Source organism: Sebastes fasciatus, chromosome 9 (assembly GCF_043250625.1).
Source record: "Sebastes fasciatus isolate fSebFas1 chromosome 9, fSebFas1.pri, whole genome shotgun sequence".
NCBI classification, from domain to species: domain Eukaryota; kingdom Metazoa; phylum Chordata; class Actinopteri; order Perciformes; family Sebastidae; genus Sebastes; species Sebastes fasciatus.
Window position 1 is genome coordinate 29629907 of NC_133803.1, and position 21450 is coordinate 29651356.

The window sequence follows — 21450 nt, forward strand, 5'->3', positions numbered from 1 at the left end:
CGCAAAAACGTGAATGACCCTCTCTAGAGCCAGCTGTTGTAAGAGTTGCGTAGGTCATTTGGAGAATAGCAGAGCCAGTGTGTAGAGTGTGTGTATACGTGGGAAGTGAGTGGTGAAGCACGAGAGAGAAAGAGAGTGGCGGAGAATGTTTGTGAGCAAACAAGTGAGCTAGTGGAGCAGAAGACAGAGTTAGTTTAGCTTTTAGAATATCAAGTGAATGTTCAGTGGAAGTTGCAATTTGTGCAGAAATAAATGTTCCCCAAGATCAACAGAGGTTTCCCGTGTCTTGTTTCCCAGCGGCTGAGTGGAGTGAAGGAGGGGGTTAACTCTGAAGCGAGTAACGCTATTGACTCCAGCCCAAACAGAAAAAGTTAACTCAGTGGTTTGTGGCTCTGTGAAGAGAGGACCCGCTCCGTATGTAGATATATAAAAGGCTCATTCTAAAGGTAACAAAAACAAGACTCTTATTTTGAGGTGATTATACGTGAAGTTAACGTCAACCACGACCGTTTCCTAACTCTAACTAAGTGGTCGTGTTGCCTAAACCTAACTTCCTTGGAAAAAGGAAGTTTATTTTGAAAGGACACTATGCATGTAACAAGCGTATATTGACACACCGTCCCTGGTCCGTCCAAAAGTAATACAAGAGGGTAATCCATCGGTCTCCGATGCCGAGGGGCTCTGACCAAACGGCGGTATTTGACGAGTTGGGAGTGAGAATGTGTTGGGGAGAACGGAGCGTTTCAGACAGAGCGTGACTACAGGTATATTCAGACAGACAGTATGAGAAAAATAATGTGTTTTTTGAAGATTAAAGCCTGTAAACATGTTGTAGTTGAAACCTAAAATACAAGTATGAACCTGAAAATGAGCATGATATGCCCTCTTTAACTGCTTTGTGGAGAGTCGTGAAACACAACTCTCAGACTGAGCATCAAGGGAACGCCGGTTTTCAAAAGGTATTCATTCAGTCGGAGCTCTTTGACGAAAAGCCTCCGATACAGTGGATCTGCTTTGGTCGTTGTCTTTTGACGGACATTTTGGCAGCAGATGACGGCTCCTCAGTTCGACATGAGGAGACCAAAAGACTGTAGCTCTCTGTTAGCAAACAATGGGCAGGTTTCTGTTTCATGCAAAGTGAGAGAGCAGAGCGAGAAAGGTGATCTTCATGTCCCAGAACACACTCGCAGAAATGAAAAATCTGACGGGGCAAATCCAGTTTTCCAGCCTAATATTAAAGATATTTAATAGTGCAATATATATATGTCATCTGGCGGTTCACTTGGATGGACGCCTACGTGCTTAAGGAGAAAGCAGGTGGGCGAGATCAAGATGTCAATTCAACGCATTTATCTTCACATTGCTCATTTCTCAGGTTCGCTGACACTCGGATATTTAAAAGCCTATTAAAATAAACTTTGCCTCGTAAGCATCGCTGTCACATCTACAACAGTGTAACTAATTTTCAACATCTCTAAACCCGGAGTGATGGAAGGAGTCTGGGAATAGGAGATGTTCAGAGTGGGCGGTCCCTCCTGTTGTATAACTCCGGTGAGGGGTGTTCGCCATATGCTCGCCGGGTTTCCGAGGGAAAAGGGCTCGGAGGATAAAAGTGAGCGCGGCAGCGACGGCCCTCTATCAGTGTGTTCAAAGCCTCCATATGAAAATGACTGTGTACAAGACTTCTACTGAAGCCAAATTTAGATCAAAGGCAACCCGGGCAGGAGGGGAACGGAGGGAGGGGAGGCGGGTTGGTGCGGGGCAGACGGGGAGTTGTGCATGAAATGGAAGTTTGTGCAATGTGATGAGTAAATCAGTGTGTGTGTGTGTGTGTGTGTGTGTGTGTGTGTGTGTGTGTATGGGAATGTTAATAATAATAAGTTGGGAAATTTGTCAATTTATTTTCCCCCCTTTACACTGAGGATGTCAATACCAAATTGGAGCTGTTAACTTGTGATGTGACTTCCAGCTGGATGAAATGAAGTTGTGTTTTTTTTCCAGGTCACCAGTTTTACTGTACCGACGCTGTACAGGATTGAATTTGGGGAACTTGTAGCAGGAGATGCAAATTAGCTTTTGATGTTTTAAGTTACAGTATTTCCTAAATTTCTCTCTCTTGCAGTGGAAGCAGAGAGACGTCATCTACCCATCTGTGTTATGTGATGTTTTCTCCAACATCCACTGTATATACAGTCACAATAAAAAAGAACAATGTTGTAAAAATGTTGTCTTTATATTTAAAGCTGCAGGGGGTAGAAATGGAGCAAATATGATTTAAAAAAGTTATTTTTATAAAATGGTCACTATATCCTGACTGTAGTGCATGAAACATCCTGTAGTGTACTGTTTAGCTGTAAAATGAGAAAGTTTGTGACCCGGCAGCCATGTTGAGATCAGTTGAGGAAATACCAAGCACCGCCCACCAGCCGGAGCACAGCCAATAGGAACGCTCTCTCTCTGAAATGACCTGTGATTGGCCAAAGTCTCCTGAAAACAGAGCCATGAGGAGGTGCAGAAGTCTAGTTTTCTCTCAGAACACTTGAATTACAATATGCTGAGAGGTTATTATGGAATTTTTGCCCAATGACGCCACAAATATACTGCCCTACTGAAGCTTTAACAATCACCGTTTCTGCATTTCTGCACTACACTTCCCAGAGATCACATGCCAATCAAACAGTGTGGGTGTCATTTTAAAGGACAAGGATGAATAACATTTGTTTTTTTACAATTAACACCGAAAATGATGAAGGTCCTTGCAAATGACAAAGTAGTATAAACAATACATTGGTGTTTCATTTTTACCACTTTACTTAAGATTTGATTTAACTTGTTTTTTTTTGTTCTATTCACAAAATGAAGCAAAACACTGACAACAAGGAAGATCTATGGGTAGATAATAATGGAAATAAATATGAAACAAAATTTAAATCATACCCAAAAGCCCAATACCAACAACATGCAAGACCTTCTCTGATTACTGTCTGTGGTGCTGAGTCCATTGGTTCTGACGGAAGATGTAAGTCTTTAAAAACAGGTCACAAATGTAATGTTTTGTTTTTAGAAAAGGCTAAATCGTTTTCTTAAAGAGCTGCCTGCTGCAAATGTTCCTGAAACAAGAGTATAGTGCATTTGTTGTGGACTATTTTCAGTCGTGGATTAACACATATTTGGTGCACTATCAAGCATTTACGGCATCAGGACGGGATTTTAAGAAAATAAGAAAAATGTAGAGTTTCACTAGCTTTATCTTACAACTTTTCAACAGTCTTTTCTATTGAATCACTCCCTGCTACCAAACACGCTTTCATGAACTGGCTACATGCTGAATCACTGTGCTATATCATTCAGACACGTAAAGCAGAACAGTGCAAATTTATTTGTGTGAAAATGTTATTGACTTCTGCTTTAGAATAATATATATTACCATAAATTACAATCTTAAAGCTCCTGATCTTACTGGTGGAACAACACCGATATATCAGAGGCTCAGTCGGCTCCACTCCTCTCATCTTTCTTCCATCTCTTCACCTCCTTTTCTTAATCCAACTCCCCCTCCTCCTTCTACTCCTCCTCCTCTTCGCTCCTCCCTCCTCCTCCTCCTCCTTGCTTCCTGCCTCTCCAGAGAGGAGGTCACATGCTGCAGACCTGCTCTGTGCCATCTGGCTGACTTCCTGTCATCCTTACCCCAGGAGAGAGTGGCTCTGCAGGGTATACGACTGGAGAAAACCCCCTCCTCCTCCTCCTCTTCTTCCTCCTCCTCCTCCTCCTCCTCCTCCTCCTCCTCCAGGCCTCGCACACCTGAGCAGAAAGGGTGAGAAAAACACACAGGGAGAAAAACAGAAAGAGAAGAAAAGAGTGGGAGCAAGACAAAGAAGAGAGAGGGAAAGAAAGAGATAAGGGCAGAAAATAGAGCGGGAGAAATGGAGGAAAATTAGAAAAACCTGTAAGCAAAAAAAAAAAAAGCTGCTCTGAAGAAAACTGATTAATCACGTCGGATTTTTAAACCCTGTGGTTTTGGGAGGAAACAAGTCTGATGCCATGATAATGACAAATCAAATTTCACCACAACCAAAACGCTGAGGGGCAGTTTTGATGTTATTATATATGTTTGAAAATGAAGGGAAAGTGCAGTCCCCGCACTTTCCCTTTAATCAGAGTGGATCGTGCATATTACGTTTTTTTTTTGTAGCTTGACATTAACCATGAAAACTCAGAAAACATCATTAAGGAAATTGTGGTTGAATTTCCAATCGAGCTTCACTTTGTTTGGCACCTTATCACCTTCCTCTCACATCTCCGTCTAACACGGGAACATTAGGATTGGTTAAAAGCGCATACATGCCAGATTAATCTTAATGTCCCACCCATGGTCTTGCATATTCATATAAATATAACATGACTGCCGCTCACATCTGAATTTATTGGTTTTCCTCCTCCGCAAATTAGGGGGCCTCCAATTGATGAATATTTTAGCACATGTGCACTCTGCGGGACATTTATCATCGGCTCTGCTATTATAAACAGAATAAATGAGCAGTCAAAGTAGGCTGCTGCTATACAGTGTGCTGAACGCAGACACACCGCCCCTCTGCGCTCCCCTGCTTTAGCCGTCCTCCACGACTGCTGCTGCTGCGTCTTAATTCTGCAAAATGGCGTCTCCTTTACATGTTACATGAGCAGCACGGGGTTTACCACAACACGGTATGAATGCCCATAAACAGCGACTGTATGGAGATCATGACAGAAAGGTCTCGCACCTAATCTGTAGCACCTAAAGCAGAGCTGCAGTGAAGACAACCTTAGTTGAATCTATGTTAAGTGAAGGAAGCCCTAAGGGGGTCGAGACAGAGGTTAATTGGATATACTAAAATTATGTTATTTCATTACAGATATTAAGTTTTGGAGGTTAACCTAATAAAAAGGATGGAAATGTTAAAATAAAGGTATTGCTTAACTCGGAGATTTCCCCATCCTTGTTGCTAAGATAATTATTGCCTTCTGCAAGGCGCTCAGATAATCCTTCAATCAAATAGTTTGGATGGTGTTGGTTTCTCATTGGATATCTGTTGATGCATACCTGGTGGGTAGAGCAGCAATTATTAAAGGGACGGTGTGTAGGATTTGGCAGCATCTTACTAACGGTGTTCCGCACACTTTTCTCCCTTCAGCGCCGCCACCAGGCAGCACTCCTCTGTTGTTAAGAACCTGACAAGCATGTTTGTGTGCTCATTCTCCAGAGAACTGTCCATTAGTCTACACTACGTCTTTTGGACCAATAGTTTTTGAGAAAAGTGGTGAAAATGAACGCCTCTGCCTGTGTAAGGAAGATCAAAAATTTTAAATGCCAAAATATTCAATTGATGTAATAAACGTTAACTTTATTGACCTTTTATTAAATAACACTGCTGTAGCATCAAAATTGTGCACAGGTCTACATGCAAACAGTGTCTGTGTTGACAGAGTTGCTGCTGCAGCACCAAGCAGTCGGTGCACGCCATTGATGTTAAAAATGCCCCTTTCATAGCATTTATTCAACAAAGGGTAATATATTTAACAATGTGTGATAACATAATAATCATTTCATACAGACTACTGTACTGTAAGAAGCATAAATTAAGTCAAAATGTACATTTTCACTGCTCTAGTCATCTCAACCTCTCAAGCTGCAGTCAGGACTGGAGCTTCCTCTCCGGGTGCTGTGGGCGCACCTCGCAAACTTACTGAAATCTCACAGGAACAAATGGCGTGGAGGTTTCTTGCTTGGTCAGGAATGAAAGAGAAGGAACTGAAAATGACACACATATACATTTTATGCACGATCTGGAAGTTTTTATTCAGCGATCGGCGAAAGAAGGTCATCTGTATGTTACATTGTTAGTGTACAGAATTTAGTTAGTGTGCGATAGCGGTGTGTTTGCAGATGGCAACCAACTGAGCACCCCTCCAAGACTGCGGTTACATGAGCCACCGAGTGCAAAACTGTGGTAACGCCGTTCACCTCACTCGGAGGCCATCCATACCATAATAACACTACTTTAGGAGCAATGGAAGTCAGACGGCGGCTGGCGGTACCACGGTTTTACACTCTGCGGCTCACGTTACCGCAGTTTCACAACCGTGTCGGAGAACTACAGTGGCCTTCAGCTACGTAAAAACGTAAAAGGCTCTCGCTAGAGCCAGTGTTTGGGATATTTGAGGTCAACATAATTCTATTGTGACAAATCAAGCTCTTATGTCATAATTTTGACACCCTACAATCTTGCAAAAACTGTTTTCCTGCTCCCTGTACATTCAAAAGAACTGAGAACTGGTGTTCAGTAAATGTTTGACTTGTTCAGAATCCTGAAATCACACCAGTTAAGTTGGCCAGTAAAATAATGAAACAGAAAGCCAACTCAAAAATGAGCTCACAACTGTCCTGCTTTGATGTCCTCTTCTCCTCTTTCTCCTCTTCATCTCAACCGTCCATCGCTGCTTGAAAGTGCAGTCGGACGCCCTTTAGCACTTCCCTTTTCGCCCCGTGTGACCGAGAAAGGGCTGCTGGGATTCTCTCAGACGGACGCCAAAACCACCTTAGGCTGCATCTAACCACCGCTGAAGCCCACTGATCTGACTCCGCAGAAGCAGGCATTGTTTCAAATGCTTTCATTCACAGTCCCAGCCATTGGCAGACACTGTGAAATGGGTGAAATCCCAGCTTGGCGAAGCTGGCACAGAAAAAGCCAGCATCCTGGATCCCTTCCACTTCAGAGAGCTCTGCCACATGCTAACTGTCATCCACGAGGCACCGCTAGCCCAAAGGGGGGTCTGGCAGAATGGGTGGAGGTGGAGGGAGTTTGCGGAGGAGGGGGTTGGTGGTATAAACATTGGGATATACCCTTCACATACAAACATGGAAGACAACACGGACTCCTCGGAGATGCAGCACCAGAGGCCATCAGAGGTGATCATTATTTATGCACACACTATTCAGAGTTGAGCTTCGTATTCTCCAGCTTGTCTCACTCACCTGGCATCTGCCCAGTGTGAACCGTCCCTGGGATCCACAGCAATGATGAGCCCCCCCCTCACACACACACACACACACACAAACCTCCTTGTCCTCATTGCTGTCTACGCCTGGTAGATCCCCTGGCATGTTCGCTCCTCCTTCATAAACACTAGCAGCTGCTTGGGCAATTAGCCATTAGCTCTTTACTTTTTACTATAATACCCGGTCCTCAGAAATCTCCACAATTAGCTCCTTAATTGCTTCTAAACAACCCAGGCGTAACCGATAAATAGAAGAAGGCGGTAGGTAGTTAGGTGAAGAGACAGGCTTCTGGGAAAGAATCAGGCTAGCTCGGAGAATCCGGGCTAAACTGTTCATCCTCTCGCCTCCCTGTGCAGCCTTTGGCAATTTCTATTTTTTTTTCTGTCGTGACACGGCTTGGAAAGGCCCGCAGGAGGAGGAATCACAGAGCGGGTAAAAAAACACAAGGCAGCGGGAGGGCTGATGCTTCATATTCAAATAGAAGCTGACACATCCATGCCCTTTATTCTGTGGTCTAACTATCACTTCTGAGAAATGCTAACATTCAGTGTGACAGAGGGTGTTACGGTGACTTTTAGACGGGCAGGAGACGGCGCCCCCCCCCGGGCGTGGATTTGCGTGGCAGCGTGATATGACACAGCTCGCTTGACAGAGCAATGGGGATACCCCCAAGATTAGCTGAATGCATTAAAAAGGGAGGCATGAAACGTGGCTAACTGTTGATTAAATCGCTGTTACATCCATACTGCCGGTTCCAGTTAACCTGTTTAACATCGACAACGGCCACGCCACTAACATGACAATGGCCTTTAGGCCTACATGTGCTGTCTGTTGTGTACGGCCTCACGACAGACATGTTCATCTATGAGGAAAGAAATGGATGAATAAGTTCAATATTTTAAAGATGACTAAAAATATTTGTCAATAATTGATCGGTCAAAAGACAGACAGAGATGTTGACAAAATTGACAAAAAATAGTGTAATAAATCAGTAAATCAATAAATAAGTCATTCATCAAGCAAAAATGCAAATATTCTGGTCCTATGAGGAATTTTCTGTGTTTTATATCCCAATAAATTCAATACTTTTGAAACAGATGTTACTTTGGATTTTATAGATTGAACAATCAATTGATTGAAAAAAAGTATTTCAAAATTTTAATATGCATTTGCTCCAGAATTCAACTCTGGTCAAGGTGGCAAAACTGATGATGCAATAGCATTTAAACTGCTATGGATCATTAAAACTGTACATTTTTATATAATATTATATTGACTGGATGGGAAACATTAGGGCTGTCACAATATTAGATTTTCACTATACTGTTATTGTGGCCAAAAAGATTTACAATATCGCAATATCTATAGAAAATGTGGAAAATAATAATAATAATTCTATCAGTCAAATTAATCTTTAACATTGTTTATTGTGCGTTTTGTCTCTTTTTTGGCAAATTAATCACAATCAAAATACAAGTGTAGGGAGGTGGAGAGAGAGTCTGTAACCATAACTATATATATAAAATTATTTAAGAAGCAATATTATCACATGTGTAAAATGCACATTTATATCAACTTGGAGGATCTGAGGCAGCTGAATTTCCTGAAATTCTACGCTACAAAAATGATGCTTTTGTTTCACTAAATGAGAACGAGTTTGCCCGAAAGATGACACACGTTGTAGTTTCCCTCATCTCCCATGCATTTATTGTTAGCAGTGGCTAAATATCTGTTCATGTTTTGATGAAACAAGAAATACGTTTTAACCAGGGAAGCGGAGGCTCTGACTGCAGGTCGTCTGCTCTTAACAGTTTCTGGCGTTCAATCAAAGAAACGCACTTGATTGGCTTCCCCCAATTCTCTCCATTGATAAACTGCTTCCAAATGAAAACAATCAAAGCAGAATCAAGTATAATCAAGTATAGTAATTCACTGCAGCTTGTGTGCATGTGTGTGTGTGTGTGTGTGTGTGTGTGTGTGTGTGTGTGTGTGTGTGTGTGTGTGTGTGTGTGTGTGTGTGTGTGTGTGTGTGTGTGTGTGTGTCTATTACAAAATACTATTCCAGCAGCACAGCACCTCTGCAAAACGTTTTCTACACAAATCTCTCTGCAGCCAGTCTACACTGACTTTACTTACTGTATCTCACTTTCTCTCTCTTTCTTTCTCCCCCACACACACAGACACACACACACACACACAGTCACACACACACACACACACACACAGACACACACACACAATACCACGGAGGTATACAAGCACCATCTAGTGCTTTATTCTGGAAATTGCTCTGCAGAAGGTCAGAAATGTGTTGAAGAATCCGAGTCTTCAGCTCTTTTTCCAATTAGAATGTTTGTTCTTAATTAATTCGTCGTTAACATCCAAAAATTCCCAATGCAGAGATGGTAAATTAATGTTAAATCACATAATGAGAAGAAGATAAAACCAGGACTAAAAACAGCACACTCAGCAAATCTGCATGAATGCAGAACGATTGAATTTCAAATCCTTCCTTGCTCCTCCTGACCACCGTGACCTCTGACCTCTCTGGTGAAATACATGTGTGTGTTTCACACGGTAAGAGCAATAAACAGTTTGAATAAAATGCCTAACAGGACACACGTACAAGGGTCGTATAAAGCTTTAAGCCTCCACCAATCTTCTTTCAGAAATAAGTTTCTATTTTTTAAAACCAAATATTTCATTCTTGATCACAGGAGTCATACAAGTGTATTCAGTGGAAACTCTGAATACTGTCTGTCTGTCTGACTGTGTGTGTGTGTGCATGCATGACATAGTTAAATATATAACAGCAACATTAATCATGTACCTCCTTTCCTCAGCTTTCACAGATAAGAGGATGATGATGGTGGAAACATGGACTAGTTTCAACAACACAGGGACTTATCTGGAATCATCAACTCACATGTCACTAACCTGTTACCACTGAAGCAATTATTCATTTGACTCAGACGTGTGCGTTCAAAAAGCCACGTTTTTTTTAAGCGTTCATGCAGCAAAATGCCAAATATAGTTTAAAGGAAAGACGTTTAGCTGAGTCCCAAACAGACTGACTAAGCTTTCTGACTGAAGACCAAAATAGGCAAATCGGTGGTTCGATCCTCGGTTCCTCCTGTCTGCATGTCAAAGTGTCCTTGAGCGAAACACTGAACCCAAAGTTGGCTGTGCTCTGGCTGGTGGGCGGTGCTTGGTATTTCCTCAACAGATCTCAACCTGGCTGCCGGGTCACAAACTTTATAATTTTACAGTTAAACAGTACACTACAAGATGATTCTGAAAACATTTGAGGAGGGAAATAGGCATTACAGTAACAGAATATTGATTCAAATTTGATCATTGACAGCCGGCTAATAGGTGGCAGCTGGACGGCAGCTACGACACAACTCACAGAAAAGACAAAACCTCAGTTTTATGGGCTTTTTTTCCCTCTTCATCCAATAGCACATCAACAGCAACAGCTTGAAGTCCACTTGAATCCATTTTTGTTCTTGTTAAACACATCTGATCGCCCGGTTGTGCAGGCAGCCCCGCTCCACAGGCGCACCATGCTGTTTTGCCCGACACGCTTTGCCAAGGCCTTATTGAAGTGTCTTTTTAAGCAGCCTGTAGCAAAGCGTCTCCGTCTGATCGGGGCCATAAAACATCAGAAAAATAGTCTGGAGACAGACACCGTCATCAAATGACTCAGAAGTGGAAGTCACATTTGACAAATGTGTTTTAATTAGAAGCGTACATTTATTCGAGGCTAAGATTTTGACACTGACGTTCACTCCCTAAACACACTAAAAACAAAAGATAAGCCGCTGACCAATCGGCCACCTTGGCTCAAAAAAGCCTCGCTGACCTACTTACCCTAAGTGCACCGTATTAATAGTTTCTTTGACCTTTGACCTTAAGGCTCTAAAGTTATCACGTTAGATTGGTTATGAACGTATTCTTGCCTTAATGTATTTCAGTGAGCTGCAGTCAAGACTGTTACCACCGAGAGCTTATCTGGTGACTGAGGTTTAAAGTCCTCCACTCAAAAACGTGTTGTTGTTTGACCTTCACTGTGCAGAATGATGTATGTGCAGAGTTTGAGACTACAAGGCTGCTTTCACTGTTTCTCTGGGCTCAGCTTATATCAGAGTTTAAGACATGAGCGTACAAGAATGATTTGTGACATCAGAAATTGTGGAAGCTACTTTGGAAGCCTGTTATTACTATTTAGGGTTTCTACTAGAACATGTTTACATGCTTTAATGTTCCAAAAACACATTATTTTTCTCATATTGTCTGTACAACACAGTCTCACGGCAGTTCATGAAATAGTCACGAAATGTAATCTGTTTGATTCGTGTACATAGACATGAATTTCACTGTTTTTCGTGATGCTCAGCACGACTTTCAACAACACGTGACGCACGTGTCAATTTCCGCTCCAGGCTTTTCAAAATAAAACTACTTAGGATTAGGAATAGATCGAAAACCTGAAAATGAGCATGATATGTCTACTTGATATCAGGACAATACCAACTGTTGGCAAAAACACAGCAAAGGCTGATCCTCACAGTCTGATGTTCATAAAGGGAAACCAGTTGCAGACACAGCCACAGCTGCACCACCCTGGTAAACAGACCTTTGTGGCATTTGTGCCAAACACCATGTAATACCAATTGTGCCTACAAATTTGTTTGACTCACATAATAAACATTGGTGAAAAGCACGATTGATTTATTTGACAACGTGCATGTAATCCACACAAACAATAACCATCACAACAAGGCCTCCGCAAACAATCAAGCTTCAGGCCCAATGAATACTGCACAATTACCGGACAAACATATGGGTAGACCTACTTGGTAGTACCCGGCCGTCTGCCATAATATTTACTGTATTGCCTGCAACCAGCCAAGAGTAATACAAGCTCTCATTTAATGTCTGTATTACATGAGGTTCCCAGATAAAGCAGAGTTTGGAGGCTTTGCTGCCCCCGCTTTGTTGAAACTTTGAAATGAAAAAAAAAAATTGTTTTCAGAGCATTGTTGCCGGAAAGTGACAACATAAGACACATTTTATTTAATCTAAATTAAACTCTTAAAAGGTACTCTATGTAACTTTTAGAAAGTCCTTGTTATTAATGACACCTGTGGCCATTAAGTGAACTGCATTCAGCTTCCTGTTGCTCATGCTTGCACTCCATAGGCGCGAGCGATCATCATGGTTATCAGCCAAAACAGTGACGTGACATTATGTTACGATCATATATCACCGTTACTATCTGTGATGTCCAATCTCCATGATACTAACTAGCTTGCCATTTGCAAATTACTTCATCATCTAACGTTACGAAGCAAAACCGTCCCGAGGACTTTATATAGAAATCAGTCCACAGGCTGGTTTAGGCAACTGAGAAAATCAGAGAAGGTCTCAGTTGTTAAGTTACATTACAATCTGTTCACACAATGGCAATACAAAACGATCAATACATGTAAATTGTTACATACAGTATAGTACCTTTAACTAAAACTAAACTTAAGAATATCTAGTGAATGTACAGTGGACGTTTGTGCAGAAATAACTGCTGCACCTCCTCCAGACCAACAGAGGTCTTCCATGTCTTGTGAAGTGACGGAGCTCCGCAGCGAGAAACGTTATCGTCTCCGACCGGCACCGACCCGCTTTTCCTGCAAGCCAACACTAGGATAAGCATTGATTCATGGAGAGACCTCCGTCTGGTCAGCTAACATTACTGCCAAGCATGTGAAATATAGAGTGATATTGTGGTTTTAGCTGACGTGTGTCGCCTCACTGTTTTGAGCGTTGCTCGTTCATGTCTATGTAGAGCGAGCAAGCGCGAGCCCGACGCTGACTTTCGTTGACTTAACGGCCACAGGTGTCGCTGTTAACAAGCATTTCTGAAAGTTACAAATAGTCCCTTTAATATTTAACTACTCAAAACACATGTTTAAAAAAACACATTCAAAAGTAAAACACTTTCTGTATTAGTGAAGACAAAACAAACAAAAGTGGACTAAGTGAAGAAAAATCTATATCTAATATTTTTCAATAAGCTATGGCAATGATGCCAAAAATATTCTGCCTACTGAAGCTTTAAACCACGGAAATGAAAGTGAAATACAGACATGCACATGTTGGTGTGGAGGTCTACCTTTAAACAGCTCAGAGCTGAATCTCTCTCTGGTTGCAGAGAAGTCGAACGAACTGCGAACAAAAAAAAACTCCGCGGCACCCGTACTCTGATGACGTCACGGCCAAACATGGCGGAATGAGCAGAAAAGACAACAACAAACGTGTTTGTTTGTGAAAACATGAAGAAACTGTGAAAACAAAGCTTCGTCCTCGCTGCTGTGAACCCACGGAGCATCCAGGAAGAAGTTAAAACAACAATGATCAGCAGAGACCGTGATGTCGCTGTTTTAGTGAAGGATGGAGAGGAGTCATGCTGCTGAGTTCACTGAGCTGTGGAGGACCAACACCAACACCAACTACACACAGGACAACAAGAAGACAGGACTCTCCAACAACACACAGGACAACAAGACAGGACAGCAGATCACCAACAACACACAGGACAACAAGAAGACAGGGGACTCCAGCAACATACAGGACAACAAGACAGGACAGCAGATGACTGGGACAGCAACATCCAGCATGTGTAAAGGTGAGGATGAGGATCTGCTGCTCAGCATGATAAGTGATGAGTTTAACAACAATATAAACTGATGGATTGAAGACATTTAACTCTGTCTGCATACAGGAGGCAATCAAACACAACATGCTAGATGACTAATTTACTTATTAATTTAACTAATTTCACAATACACACACTTGTGTCTGACTGTTTTTAGAAACCAAATGTTATTGACAATGATGATGTTTTGTTAGAAATCCTATTAAATGCTATTATGATCTTTGTTTGCATTGTTTTTGCAGGATTGTTAACTAACTAATTAAACTTTACCCTCATTTTTCTGTGCATTGTAGCTGCAATCAAACACAGTATGTGATAGTGGCAACATGCTGGCTTTATTACTTATACTACTAATTTCACAATGCACACTTCACTTTTTTTAGGAACCAAATGTTATTGACAATGATGATGTATTGTTAGAAATCCTATCAGATGCTATTATGATATTTTTTTGCAGGACTGTCAGCATAGGAAAGCCTCTGAAAACAACATTTCCATCATCATGTTACACTATACACATATGTATACTAGTCTAAACCATGTCTAATGTTAATTTAAATGCACTAAACTAATTGTAACCATAGCAAATGGACTGTGGATGATTTAGCTGATATATGATTTAACCAGGGAATGAAATTAGCACTGGTTTGTTATCACTATTATGTAGTCATATTACTTCTGTATATTAATATTTTCTCTAGGTGGAGGCTTCAGATAAGCCCAGTAAGTTTTTTGCCTCTTCCTGCAATGTATATTATTATTTATTTTTTTTGTTATGTTGTGTAGTCTTAAATTATGCAAAATAAATAAAACAAAACAAAAACAAACACTTGCAACCTGCCAAAGATGTTGTCTGTTGCAGGTAAAAAATCTCCGGTCATTGCCACCATAGTTTTTCCTTATATTAAGAAATATTATTAAATAGCATATTTATACATATATATATATATATATATATAGTCAGGGATTAAGGTTACATGATATATTTCTACTGTGTGGTACCACTGACTCAGTGTTTACAATTCTAAAGCATTCTACGCAGAAGTGGCAGACAAAAACAATTGGCTGGTAGAAATTTTCAGTGACCTGCCACAGTGACAGGTGAGGAAAAAACGTAATTTCAGACCCTGATTATAACACTTTATCTGTTTTGATGCACAGATTTCCAGAGTCCTCAGCGCAGAGGCTGCAGCAGATACACCGGTTTGAATAATGGCGACTCTCCAGGTGATGTGGAACCGACACAAGACATCATCTGGGATCCCACATCACCCACTTCAGCTACTACTGGTAAACAACATCTATTATCTTATCATGTACTGTTATTTATGCAGGCTGTCACATCTGAATGACGGGCTCTACATGAATGACAACATGCACGCCTGCTGAAGATGCTTCTTGCTGTTTTACTAAGTGACCGTAGGGTGTGGGTAGGGAAACTATAACATTGTTACACGACCATGCAAATGAAAGAAACTGAAAAATTGACTGCCATGAATGCTTTTCAAAATGAAAAACAAAGTCCTACTGTGTGTTCATATTTATCATGTAATTTACATTATTTAATTATCTGTTTCTATGTGTTTTCGGGGTCAGGGCTCAGGAACACCAGAGTTGTGGAAATATCAGATATTGTCAACCGTATCGCTCCCAAGGTACGTTGTTTTTTGTTTTTTCTTAGTTCTTTCATTCAGGTTTTAGGCTTCTTCAATTCATATTTTAAAAGAAATTTCTTCTACTTTTTGCTTGTGTGTCTCACAGGATGTGAAACGGAAAGGGACTGAGTCTCCTCTGCTGCAGTGGATCGGTGACAGCGCTGTCCCTTGCACACCCGACGTCCCAAGGCCAAGATTCAGGAAGAAGTCCTCTCGGTGCGTAATCAGTTTATTGACCCAGATGCTCACTGACTGAGGTTTTTAATCACGACATTAACGAACACTATATGCAAGCAGTTTAGGTCTTTTCAGCTTGTAGCACCTAGTTATTTTGAATTACAGTGGGAATCTCTTACAGTGATCAGGTCTGTCCAGGTTTTCTGGTTCTTTATTTCTCGTGCAGATTTTCATCTATTTGATTTTTGCATGTTTATTAAATTAATATAAAATAATGAAACGGACAGCATCTTTATTTAATGATCTGTATTTACTGTATTTCAAATGCAGCTTCAGGTGTTTCAAGGGCGGCTTTAACAGGTTCATTCGTTTTCCGTCTCCATCGCTAGCAGTCATGACTGTTTCTCGTTGTTTGAGGAGACTACAGAAGGCAGCCTGAGGAAGTCTGGCTGCTGCATCTCGTTGGTTTGTTTTTTGGCAGTTTGTCATCAGCTTTGAAGAGACAATGTTTTTCATTGAGAGAAAAGTACTTTCTTTTTCCCATCATGAGTTCAATGTGCGCACACCGCTGGCCTCAGTTAGCCAGACAGAAGCAGACAGGTTACCGCGAGGCAAAGTAACATGGGAGAATGCTAAACCCATATAAGCGTGACCACTATAAGCGGTTTCCACTGTAGTAGTAGTAGTTTTCCCATTAATTCTTTCTTTTTGGATTGTTGATTATATTCTTTGTTTCCTCTCTACAGGCAGAGCAGTGTGGACGACCTCATGAAACTGGCCAGGCAGTTCGACGAGAACATGCAGCAAGACAGGGAGACTTCAGCACAGCTCAACGCCGTCAACGAGAACCTCAACGAATGTGCAAACACTTCGAAACCACAACTGACAGAGACGTCATACCCCGGCAATGTGAAGGACCTGAAGTGTCCGTCCTCGTCGGATCAGGCGGAGGCAGAGCTGCACGCTCTGTTCGACTGCTCCACTCAGAAAGTCAGCGGCCGGCTCAGCCAGGACTCCTCAGTATCGTCCCATTCACAGGAAATAAAACACCAACCTTTGACTTCAACTTCAGCTGAACCCCGACAATCAGAGCTCAAGTCAGCCGGCCCAGCTGCACATCCTGCTGAAGAAAAAGGATCTCGTGGTTTTAGTGCGAACAATTGTGATGACTTTGATGACGACTGGGAGAACGATGACCTGCTTAATGACTCTTTTGTGCTGGCGATGACCCAGAATCCTGACCAGCAACATGACACCCGCCCTAAAACCACCTTGCAGTCTAACACTAAGACAAACACTACTCAGTTCACCTCCGCTTGGAAGCCTACTGCAAATACAAACTCTGCACGTCAGCCTTCAAACTTGCATTCCAAGCCAAGCTGCAGTGCACTCCAGGAACTGTGTCCCAAGCCAAAGACTACCAACCGAAGCACTTTTAAGTTAGAGCCCAACCCTCACTTCCAGCCCAAGATGGCTGCCAAGGAGGCTTCCAAGCCAAGCGTCACTTTTATACAACCTCAATCAAAGATGTCTGACCAGAAATCTGCTACCACAAAGACACTGTCTATTCCTATTCCCGACAAGATCACTAAAGATCAGAAGGGGACTCCTGTAGTTGCAGACATTTCAGACAGCTTATGGGATGACGGGGACGATGACGCGCTGTTCTACCAGGTATGTGACAGCGTCGAGAGGATCTCCAACAGTCAGCCGCAGCAAGCGAGCCCCAGCAGCTTCCAAGCAAAACAAGATATTGCTGTAGACAGACAGCGGAAAACCCCCGCGCATCTGCCAACCGGCACGTCCCGCTCCACGAGCGCCGGTGCCAGTGCTAATAGACAGTCGCCATGTGCTTTTGTTCGTTCGAACTCATTACCGGGGAGCGGCAGTGAAACTGCGAACTACCAGGGATGGAACATTCCCATGAAAGGTGCCAACAACAAATCACGGATGTCTCAGAGCCTCCCAGGAAGCCGCGTGAGTCTGGGCACATTTAACCAGCGTAGGGATTCCTCTGGAACTTTCCAGGCTGGGAATGTGGAGATGAAGCCACATCCAGTGACAGCCAGGGCACCGTCCCATCACTCAGCCTTCAAGAGGAATGTATCTGACTCAGCAGCTATAAGCAACAAAGGTAAGCTGTCTTAAACGTCATGTATTCCCCTGGGCTGTATTAAAGCATGATTTATAGACGATGTTAATTAAACTGTCTTTAGAAAAGGAGAAGATGCGTTTGATAAAATATGTCATAATAATTAAAGGAATTTCCATTAAGATGCAATTCAGTTACACTTCTTGGTAAATGGTTATTTTGATTGACACTGTTCATAGCTATACCTACGAAGAGTAATGCACTGTAATTCTTATACATCCCAGGAAATCAATTAGTAGGGAGGAGGTCGGGGTGGATGGGTGGGTCAAAAAACTCCAGACTCAGGAGACCGGTGTTCGTGTCCCGTGTGAAACCAGAAGTCAACGTTGATTTATTTGTCATGTAACTTCCGTACTTAAGTTACACCACTTCGGACGTTATTTTAACCCAAACCGCCATCTTTTTCTAAACCTAACTAAGTAGTTTTGTTGCCTAAACCTAACCAAGTTGTCTCTTGTGAAGTAGGGTTGTAAGAAAATAAAATTAAAAAAATTGGATATTGCGATATTATGTTTTGTGATACTGTATCGATTCTCAAAAACACTGTATCGACTTTTAATTAATAGTTTACAAAGATTAACTCAGTAAATATTCTTATTTCATTTGCAAAGAGATGCGTCCTCTCAGAGTAGTGCTATGATGTTAGATTTCACAGGGACTGTGATAAATGCAGATCCAACTGTTCTGATTGCGTAAAAAAAAAGTAAACTGTTTTTACTCCGATTTTATGCAGATGATGGTGTGACCAATATAATATATTGGGACCAAAAATCCCAATATATCGCCTTACTTACAGTATCGCAATATATGCCAATATATTTAATCGTAACCCCTCTATCGTGATACGTATTGTATCGCCAGATTCTTGCCAATACACAGCCCTACTGTGATGGAAGTTTATTTTGAAAAGACTGTATGCATGTTACGTTACTGGACAGGAAAACGCACAAAAATGATTTACAATATGCAAACCGTTGTATGAGGACACGTTGTTTTAAGTCAGTGCATCTTTGCGGTTTGTCTGTTCCATCACCACTTTGCTATAAGACTGGATATTGAAGTTAAAACTCGACAAGTAAAACAGATGTCACATGTTGTTCTTATAATCATTGACAGTTCAGTGCATGTGCACATGAACACTTTTCCCCCCCAAAGCAAGTAAACATCGTGCAATGGCTTTAATTTGTGATTCTGTCGAGAGTCCAAACCTCAGGAAGCTTCATCGCCAATGAATTGCAGACTGATTTTCCTCTGGACATAGAGGGGGGTTTTTGTACTTCTAAATGAGCTTCACCATGGGTGCCCACTGGTTCTAGTTATGGTAGTGAAATGTTTATGTTATCAAATTAGGACTCGGTCGTTCAAAGTCATAGCAACGACACACAAGTTCTGATTTAGGGGCCGCTGTGGCCTTTTTTTTTCTTCAGGTCTTTGCGAGTGTTTTAACATTTCCTAGCAAATCATGTGCAGTGTTTCCATTAATTTTTCTCACTTCCCTTCCTCCCTTTCCAGTTTTTGTCACGAGCCAGATGACATGGAAGTGCTCTGCGGCCGAGATCGAGAGGAAGAAACAGGAGGCCTTGGCCAGGAGGCGACTGCGAATGCAGAACGCCCCAAAACCATAGAGGAGCTGCTGAAGGGATGTTATTGTAGTGTAATAAGTTGCAAACCTCATCATTCCATACCCTCCTCATCAAGATGTTACCGATGATGATTATCTAAGATGATATCATGTTAGTGTTAATAGTTCAGTATTAAAGATCTATCACAGAAGGGACTTGTGTCTATTAAAAAGAAGTGAATGTCTGTTGAAGAGCTGCTGGACGTTTTTGCACCAAAACATGTTTACGAGAAGTTTGATGCACAGATTAATGCGAGTCTCAGATCTGGTGCTGAGATAACATTAAAAGAGATTTTCATTTGCTTTTTTTTTCACATTCTGACTAAGAAATAGTTTCTAAATGCTGACTAACACTTTTTCTGTTGTTTTCCCAGTGTTGTCATTTCAGCTTTCTGCACATATTCTGGATAGAATTTTTTTCTTTTTGCTGATGTTTGCTTTTGTTTATAAGTAGTAAATAGTTTCATCTGTGTTCCTTCTCAAACTGCAATACCAAAAGGGCTGACAGACATTAAAACACAGTGTGTTGATGTTATCTGTCAGACATTGGATGTCTACAATTTGTATGTGTTTGATAAAACAGATTATGTGCCTTCAACGTCTATTGATGCATACTTAAAATGTTTGGCAGTATTCATAACTCTGTAATCAAAAGAGCATTGCTTTACTCCAAGTAAACTGAGACAGTATTGAAACACAGTGTCGTACTGTAAAGGCAGTGTTTATCTGTAGGCAATTTATTTTAATAGCCACGCTATAAACCTGAGTCCTAGAGGATTTGATCAGCTGTGTTATTAAGGTAGATCTGTGGTAGACAGGTGAGACAGCAATCAGATAAAACTGTTGGTGACCTCTTTGTTTGTCAGGATGTTTATGCCTTGTATGAACATTTTCTATTTTCTATGCTTTTGCTCATACCTAAAACAAAGAAAGGAACATTTGAGACTGTGAATAAACTGCTGAAATCATACTTGTTGTGGCCGAAACTTCAAGTTTTTTAATGCACCTTAAAGCCTCAGTAGGCAGAATATTTTTAGCATCATTGGGCAAAAATCCCATAATAACCCTTCAGCATATTGTAATTCAAGTGTTCTGAGAGATAACTAGACTTCTGCTCCTCCTCATGGCTCTGTTTTCAGGCTCTAAAAAATCTAGCCCGACGGTAGACTTTGACCAATCACAGGTCATTTCAGAGAGAGAGCGTTCCTATTGGCTGTGCTCTGGTCACGTGACCGGAACTTGGCATTCCTTCACCAGATTTCACAATGGCGGCGGCGTCACAAACTTTTCTCATTTTACAGCTAAACACTACAAGATGATTCTGAAAACATCTGAGGAGAGAAATAGGCATTAACGTAACAGAATATTGATTCATATTTGATCAGCGCTGCCTAATTTCACCGTTTGGTCGGAGTTCGCGAGTGATTGACAGCCGGCTCTCATAGACAGCAGACCTCAGATCAGCTCTTACTGCTTGTTTTCCTCCGGTTTGTGAAATCTTGCAGATGCCATTAGGAGCACCGGAGGACACAGAGATTCAGGTTACCTGTTTCGTGTACTACTGTCAAGACATAGTGACCGTTTTATAAAAATAACTTTTTTTAATCATATTTGCTCTAGTCTCGCCTACTTCAGCTTTAAACAAAGCAGACACGTGTTTCTATTGACCTCGTACGTTGGGATAACTCACACTACAGCTTTTAATCGCCGGTCCTGCACAGCCAGAATCTGCGACTGTTTATTTTATTTTTTTTAGCTTTCTGTTAGTTTTTAGTATTTTGTTTGTTTTGTTTTTAGTTTCTTTTGTTTTTGTATTAAATCTCTAATCCATGCGGAGATAACACTGATTTCAAACTTTTTAAAAACACTCCCTTTAGACTCACAGAGGACATGGCACAGCTGTTTTCACAGGCTGAGTAATAAACTGGACCTTGAGAAAAAAAGCTGGTGGAGTTCCCCTTTAAAAGACACTTTGTAGCTGTCTTCTTGCGGCACCATTGGCTCTACTTTTGTATCAAACAGCTGGTGAGGATTTTGAGTGTACACAGACTGCCTCCTTTCTGCACTTATTGGCATCCATTACTCTAACCTCTG

General features: G+C 41.5%; 1 protein-coding gene and 1 long non-coding RNA gene across 2 annotated transcripts in view; one reads left to right on the forward strand and one right to left on the reverse strand.

Annotated features, from left to right (window-relative positions):
• LOC141773527 (uncharacterized) overlaps positions 1-3758 on the reverse strand; it is a 30899-nt gene extending 27141 nt beyond the window's left edge. Inside the window, exon 1 of the long non-coding RNA XR_012595150.1 lies at positions 3688-3758. This is a non-coding gene — a long non-coding RNA (uncharacterized LOC141773527). The remainder of the gene's footprint in view (positions 1-3687) is intronic.
• Positions 3759-13486: 9728 nt separating this feature from the next.
• Positions 13487-20326, forward strand: LOC141773595 (uncharacterized). Its single transcript, XM_074645438.1, has 6 exons — positions 13487-13721; positions 14913-15041; positions 15348-15406; positions 15513-15622; positions 16330-17717; positions 19248-20326. The coding sequence occupies exons 1-6, from the start codon at positions 13487-13489 to the stop codon at positions 19358-19360; spliced, it is 2034 nt and encodes a 677-aa protein (XP_074501539.1). The 3' UTR covers positions 19361-20326.
• Positions 20327-21450: the final 1124 nt, after the last annotated feature.